Source organism: Branchiostoma floridae, chromosome 5 (genome assembly GCF_000003815.2).
Source record: "Branchiostoma floridae strain S238N-H82 chromosome 5, Bfl_VNyyK, whole genome shotgun sequence".
Classification (NCBI taxonomy): domain Eukaryota; kingdom Metazoa; phylum Chordata; class Leptocardii; order Amphioxiformes; family Branchiostomatidae; genus Branchiostoma; species Branchiostoma floridae.
Window position 1 is genome coordinate 11,244,477 of NC_049983.1, and position 8,355 is coordinate 11,252,831.

Here is an 8,355-nt window from a genome sequence, read left to right on the forward strand (position 1 = left end):
AAAATTAGGTAGACCGGAATGTTGGACCGATTAGAAAATTAACATATCATTTTATCAGGTATTCACACGTTTTGGCGCTTGCAGTTGGAAGAAAATGACGAGAGGGAAGTAGAGTAGAGTTTATAGTAATTTCTACCAAGGTTTACAGTCAATCGCACAGGTGCAGTTAGCGTTGTAGTGTTTTAAAACGCCAGTGTAAGTCTAATACCCCACCAAACAGATTTCTTGGTAGTGAAATGGACCATTGGTATGAGTCATACTGAATCAGGTCCAGGTTCAGGTCCGGACCTGGACCTGATCCTTTGGACCTGAACCGGACCTGGACCTGAATTTTCTGTACCGGTACCCAGCCCTATTCCGAACGTTTCACCGGTTCACTTCCGGAGTGCTTCCCTTGCATGTTCTGTGAATATTGAGTCGCCCGCCGCCATCTTGAATCAGACGATAAGGCGTCACAAATCGCGGTGATTCAAAGTACCAGTACATGAGTGTCCCACTTCCTTCCCGGGATCCCACCGGCAAGTTATGCGCCCTGGCACCGCTATCAGTCATTCCTGACCCGAAAATCGATTTTCTCAGACATAGTATTCCAGTAATCTCTGACAGGGCATTTTTCTCCAGATTTACGGTTAATAACGATACTGAAGTGTTGGATCTCTTCGATCAAACCGGTCTATACCAGTACCATATCGTTGACGTCTTTTGCAAATAGCTTCAGCTTGTAATGTATCAAAATTCAGGCAAAAAATCTGAACTTGAAGAAATATTGTTTCCTTTAGATATACCAGCAGAGCAATTTCTAGAAAAAAAAGTCTTCCATTTCTTTACAACAGAATTTGCATTGTCGGGTAGGCCGACGCTCAACAGTTAGAGGCGGTTTTATTTGCCAGCCAAGCCCAATGTTATGATCATGGCTGCCTTTTCCACCGGGATCGCTTATCGATTGTTCCGCCTTTTAAACGATCTCGATACTTAGGAGATGGGCCGTGCTTCCACAGGGAGGTCTCGCAGTAAAACTGTCGGGCTGATGCATCCTCGCGTCCGTTTAAATTAGAACCAATGGTATCGATTGAAAGGCCTTTTACATTTGCCATCTGGGGCTCGCTAAATCTCCTCTATCTGATGGTTTCGCAATCAGGGCCGCTCCTGCGATACTTCACTGTATCTCTTGTTGTGTCGTAATAATAATAATAATAGCAAAACGCATTAGATTCAGAAACTATCGCGAGAACTGTATACAAGGTTAAGAGATTTAAAATTACCTTTACCGTAGCGTTTATAAGTGATGCTAGGCTATGAGAAGTCTCTCGAAAATGTTTGCCTGCGGCACCGATACACTTAGACACGGCAATTTTGTGAAGGCTATTCGCCTATGCAGCCATGAAATGGGCATCGAATTGCAATATAGTTCATTCAGGGGGCGGCAATGAAGACAGAGTCAGCTAGATTTGTGGTGGCGACATTAAATGGTTTCAGATATAAAGATAAGGGTACTTCAAATGTATGGGATAACTTTCTATGAGTATGACACAATTCTAAAAGCAACTGATATGTTTTCGTTTTCTAATTTTGCAGTATCCCACACCAGGGACGTTGTGTAGAACGTCCTTGCTCACACGTGACGGTTTTCCTCTAGATTCTTCCGTAAGCCTGTCCTTGTTGTCACTATTATTTACAGTATTATACAAACTATTATATCCACTTGTATGCACGTTACCGATGAGATCATGTATTTCTTCCATTGACTCCTCGAGTGGCAGTGTAAGCCCCTTGATGCGGGATTTTTTAGTTCCAAAAGACGCGTGTGGTGCGTGCCATTTCACCCTTGTGTGTGGCCTCAATGATTTATTCATCCGAGCTCTATTCTTTGTGTGGTGTTGACCGTAATTAAATTGAGCGTGCGACAAACAGATGAAGGGCCATTGCTGCCTTCTGGGTGCGCAAATCTATGTATCTAGATAAGACGTTATGATGCATTAGTGTCCGAGCTCGAGATAAAATACGCCAAGGGTCACAACTCCAGACGTTCTGGTCTTCCACGTATTTTATCTCCGAATCACGAAACCATTTCACTTTATAGCCATTTCATTCCAAAAGCTTATATGTTGATGTTATCCAATCTAGATTATTACAATTTTTACGTTGTACTTGAACCCGGTTATTGAAGTTTTGAAATATAAATGATTTGACCAAATGACGTGATAGAATGCGGTCAGTCAATTCTTTTGTGACAAATATTGAATTTATTTATCGTTGCGTCGCGGTGGCCTATGGGACATATTCCTGATATATTGACATCTTGCCAGGAATTAGATTTTTTACAAATCACATCATCAGCTCGATCTGCGTAGGAATGCTCAGGAAATCAGTTTAGAAAGGGAGTATTTAACTGCTCCGGTGTGCTACTTGAAAGTATTAGCTTGACTGTCTTCCAATGGTGAAAAGGCACAAAATACACACATGTTGGTGTTGCAGACGAAAATTGCGAGATATCGATGATTTTGTAGTGTCAGCAACTTGAGAACAAATCGTTACATTTTCTCCTTCTACAACAACATAAAAGTAACCAATTCATCTGATGAAAGCTTATCGAAGTAACGTGTCTTTCCTGGCTAACTTGGTAGACCTGCTCGCCATTCGGAGATCTATGAAGTGACCTGGAAAGCGGCGGGTCTTGCAATAAGTCAGCCCGATGGTATCTCCTGCATGTCTACTCGCTATCGCCAACCATCTGACAGAGTGTGTGCGCCACGCATGATGTATGGATCCACACATAAACCACTTCTGTTCCCACATATCGTCCTATCGTGCACGGAGGCTGTGACATAGTCGTGTGTCTGAAGATTAGCACCACACCCTGATACACCAGATAACGACAAATGACAGCCGCCTACAGGTCACTGCAACAATCACCATATCACAACCTCAACTGACGTTCTATAAAACACTGCCCCCCCCCCCCTACAAAGCTTCAACCTAGTTTAGTTCCTTTATTTGAGTAAAGTGTGACTTATTTTCGTACCACAAAGATGACTGTGACTTAAATGAAGAGCAATGCTTGAATTTCCAGGGATTTCATTAGACTCCTTCCATTGGAAAGTCTGAGCCGAGTCGTCTATGTCCGACTCGAAATGAGAATTAAGCAGGGCGTATAAGAAGGGCGAAGTGGGTGATTCATCAAGCTCTTGCGGGCGGCCTTTCGTGAAGCTGTACGTGCCGAGATTTACTGAGTAACCATGAGTGGACTGGAGATGGTTTTTATGATAATGAAGTGTTAGCGGCGGTATCTATGATGCATGGAGATGTGTCGGTCCGTCACTTCAAAGAGGATTCATTTCCTGTCTGAACTTTCTCAATCCTGACTGTTGACGTTGAGATGCAACCGGTTGGATCTAGTTTCGACTGGAATGGACTAGTTTCCTGGGGTCTTTGAATTGTGATCAGTTGCTTCTTTGTTTCTTTGTACTGCATTTCTGGTAAACCTCATCACATAGAAGAGAGTTGAAGAGCACAAGCTGCATGTCTGAAAAGATATATTTGAGCCGCTCACAACTTGAAGAACCCATACTCTTGTCACTAATGTGCTTGATATAGCTCTCCTCAAACACGGGACCTCCATGTCATGTCCTATTTGGGGGGAGTCCCTAGTCGAAGCAAGGTATTCATTTTCTCCCGAGTGAAGAAATTAGTGTGCAGTGAATTTACCAATGGCGCAACATAAGGACCTATCAGGGATTCGAACTCAGTACTTCCAAATTCTGAGTCAAGGTGGTATCTCACTGCACTTGGGGCACCGGTGCGGCATCGCGGGTTCGTTTACTGTGGCACTGTTGCGTTATTTTCGCCGTTTTCGTTTATATGTAGATATGCGTAATACGTAAAAGTGTGACTCAGAAGCCAACAAAATACACAAAACGTAAGAAAATTCATTCTTCATCTCTAAAATTCGTTGAGTAATCTTCGAACCCCGCAGCGCCGCACAGGTACCCCAAGTGCAGTGAGATATCACCTTCAGCAACCCTAACCTTAAGGCCACCGTGGCACATTTATCATTATTAGCTCGTATATACCGCAAGGTCAGGTTTTAATGTGAAGAGATTGATATCGATGCAGTGGCGAGTGTTTAGGTACTCTGAAACGTTGAAAACTGCCTCATCACTAATGAGCAATCAACATGAACTAACTTACCAAGTTATGGCGTACTTAAGAACTGTAAAACAGTGCCAGTATTTAGATGCTAGTGTAGCTATGGCTCTGTTTGCTGTATAGCAAAGAACTTTCTTTATGATCCAATTCAATCGATTTCAAAACCGTATATCTCATGTCTATCGGTATTTTTATGGTTTAATGGGACGTGCTGTGGGATCGTCACACTGTTTTCCAATAACACGGGCTTCTATAACCACCACGGGCAAATCAATAGAACTGACTGTACGTTTAGCTTGTGCGATGGGCTTCATAACGGTCACTACTAATGCCCCATTGCCAACATTTACTGCCTCAATGTAGTCCTCGTATCCTCATAAATGTGGTTTATACATTGTGGTTATGTTAGAAACGTGCACTTGTGATATATATTGGAACCTATTTGGTTTATACATTGTGGTTATGTTAGAAACGTGTGATATCTATTGACTCCCATGACGTTGATGAAGGTTAGACATCAACGAAATAAGGTGACAGCTACCCACTACCTTTCGTCAGTGACGCTGATCAGCAGGTGTTTAACGCAAAAAACTATGAATTGATATGCAAATATGTCGAGAAATGTTTTAGATAATCCAATAGAATAGAAAACATAAAACCTTTACCTTCTGTCGCCTTTCTCGGGCAATACTAAAACTGGCACTATTCCAAACTGCAGCTAGGTGTCGCTGCTAACAGTGCCGTCCCAAACGCAAAGTATTGCCGTATATGATATTGTTTCTATATACTAGTAGTCACTAAACATGCCTTCTTTATTCCGTCTGCCACCTTCCTCAAGGCAATACTTATTGGAACTTTCTCACACTGCAGCTAGGTGTCGCTGCTAACAATGCGGTCCCAGCGTAAAATATTGTCGTATATCGGTACCGTTATATAGTCACTAAAATGTATTTCTTTATTCCAGAGTCTGACGCACCAGGCAGAAGAGGCAAACAAGGCGCACGACTACGATGCCAATATTGAGGTATGTCATTTTAGTTCGACGTGACGGTGGTGTGAGTGAATAGAATTGGCTAACTCAGGCTTCACTTAGAATACTGATATGCTATGGTTATTTTGATTCTGCTTATGGTTTTTGCTTGTGGTTTATCATATGTAGATATATACATTTCTTTGTTTGTTTGTTTTCTTTGTTATTTGTCATTCAGTTTTGCACATACTTACTACATTGGGCAAACTTTTGTGTGTTTTGTGCCAGTCAAATACTAATTTCATATCCAACCTAATTCAGCATGAATACACCCTGCATGTACATGTATTTCTTATATTTCGTTCCCTTTTTGTTTTGCGTTTTTATTTTCATTTGTTGTCACCACAATTTTTACGCCCTCTTGTTAACAGAGAACTGTGAAAATAGTCAGACCACTGTTGGACAGAATCGATGCATTGAAACACCGCAAGATTAGAATTTCGCCAAAACGAGCCTTTCATTGCGAAGAAAGGACAGCGTACAGCTTTAACACAAATACAACTGTGAGTATGGAAAGCCTGGTTTGCGGGCCACGAAAAGAAAAACTCTAAAACTCTCAGGACTTGCTCTGTCTGTCAGAAACTCTGCGAAACTCCTTGGCCTGTTTAGACCGCCTCGCTTTCCTTAAGCTAAGGGCACAACCCACCGTACGTGCAAATACGTGCTGTCTACGTGCCAAAACGTGGGCAATCTTTTGGGATCCGTAAGTGGTACCGGCTTCGAACGAACTCGTAGGGAATCCGATTTTGGAGCACGCAGACACGCCGTAGAACTTTACGTGCATGCAAAACTTTGTGTGCCATCGGGCTGTGGATTCGCGTGCCAGTACGGGCGACGCGCCTGCCCTGTACAGCCTGAACCTTTTCAGAATTACGTGGCGGACGTGGCCTCCAAAAAACGTACGGCAGGTTGTGCCCTTGGCTTTACTCAGGCGTAGTTCTCTTCATGTCCTGTTCAAACTGCACAACTGCGACTCGTTGAAGTAGAATCCAAACATGACCCATACAATTGCAAAAGAAATAGGAGACCCAAACCTGTACGAGATATCAAAACCGGACGTTCCGCTGCAATCGCATAACAAGACGATAGGGGACCACTACGATCTACCGTCCTACCCACATACCAAATACATGTATCAAGACAATCCAACCAGGCATTGTCTTGGTATCGCGCGAGCACTTGAATACATTTTCTCCTTGGCAAAGGTATAATTATGATACTGAAATTATACTCACTAGACAATATATTGAGTAAGGAGAAAACTATGTGAATTAGCATTACGTTGTCCCTTATTGTTTGTCTATTTGATTACAAAGAATTTCCATTGAGGATAGTCACATAAACACGTGATAAACTCAGTGATTATATCATAATTTGTTGTCGGATTTTTCCAGCTGATTCGAGGAACGAAAAGAAATACAAACCTTGTACTGTTTTCTCCCAAAATCGCCCGGCCACGGTGCATAGTAAAAAAATAACTTATTCATCTTCATCCCACAACAACTATTTTCTAAATCCCCTCCATATGAAGCACGGTTCTTCGTTGTGTGTTTCGTTTTGTTTTGTCTTCAACTTGGTCGTATTCATAATATGTCTCTTTCACCAACTAATACACCCATTTTCTCTATTTGACTGCACTAACCTTGTGTGCGTTGATACTAACTTAACACACGTTTATGAAGGACTACAAGTAAGCACTATTATGGACTAGTTGTACTATAAAGATATATAAGTAAATACAGGGGTAGAGAATACCATAAAGTAGCCCACGGTAATGATTCTTGTATGTTTGCATTTGCTTATGTTTCATAGTTTTATTAGATGCATATTTGTTTTTAGTTCACTTTTGGTTTAAGTCAGTGTAACATTCTTCCTATTTCCATACAAGATGTGATTTTTAAGCTAATCAAATGACGTTTTTATCTGACAATGGCAAGTAATGTAAGCTATTGTCTCTCTATAAACCAACACACATATTTTATCTTGTGTGTGTAAAAAGTGTGTCAGAGACACACTTGGGGCACCAATGCGGCACTGTTGTGTTATTTTCGCCGATGTTTTTTATATCTTAGATATTGCATAATACACATGAAAGTTTTACTTAGAAGACAAAAAAGTACATAAAACGTACGAAAATTCGTTCTTTATCTCTGAAATTCGTTGAGTAATTTTTCGAACCCCACAGTGCCGCACCGGTGTCCCAAGTGCAGTGAGATACCACCTTTACAACGTATAACAGAAAACCGAATGACACTTCGTCTTCTCTTTCCCCTCAGCTCCAATATCCAAACGCCATGCTCATCAATAAGAAGGATGACAAGGGAAACCCCGTACACCCGCGGCTGGCCCCGGACTTCATGCTGAAGGAGAATGAACATTTCAACGACATCCCTGTCAATATGGAGCAGAGTGATGTACAGGTGCCAGTCAACGTGTACAATGAAGGTTGGGCATCAATATTCTTCAATAATTGATCATGTTCGTTATACTGACTTTTGAAATATTAGGAAGTATGTATTTGCGTTTCAGTCCTTTAAGGGGAAATAATTGTACATTTTTGAAACTTTGAGGTCTGGACATTAGTGAAATAGGCTCATGTGATTGGCACGAATTATTTCCTTTTCAACTCAAAAACATCTGGATGGATTAACATGATGTCCTCTTCCTAGTCATTTTTAAACGTTCCTGGCTACTTACATTTCTACAATGAGGTAAACGTTTTTCTCCAGTTGTTTTTCTTTTTTATTGTGCCCGGAGGATGTCGTCCATATACCATATCATATCATATCATATCATATCAGTATGACATTACCCATGTTTCTATGCTTTTACAGCGCCAGACGTGCTGAACGCTGTCAAGTGGTCAAAGAATCTTGACCCAGTCTTCATAGACAACGGTAAAAAGGACCCGACGTTAACATGGCAATACTTTGGCAGCTCAACAGGGTTCTTTCGCCAATACCCAGGTAGGAACGCTATCCTACCTTATCCCTATTATATTCACCTCCGTGAATTATTGTAATGTAATCAGTTGGTTGGTGAATTTGTTTGTTTGTGTCTCCATATGTGTCCGAAGTTCGTAAGGATGTGAGGCAGAAATGGTGTACTATGACACTTGGGGATTGGATAGTTTGGCTCTGTTCCAATGTGTAGACAGGCAGGAAGTGATGACTCACACT

General features: G+C 41.6%; 1 protein-coding gene across 1 annotated transcript in view; it reads left to right on the plus strand.

The window, feature by feature from the left end:
• LOC118415148 (voltage-dependent calcium channel subunit alpha-2/delta-3-like) overlaps window positions 1-8,355 on the plus strand; it is a gene marked incomplete in the record, with an annotated part of 40,377 nt that overhangs the window by 10,764 nt on the left and 21,258 nt on the right. Inside the window, 3 exon segments of the mRNA XM_035819517.1 lie at window positions 5,111-5,170; window positions 7,453-7,621; window positions 8,011-8,142. Coding sequence (XP_035675410.1) covers window positions 5,111-5,170; window positions 7,453-7,621; window positions 8,011-8,142 — 361 coding nt within the window.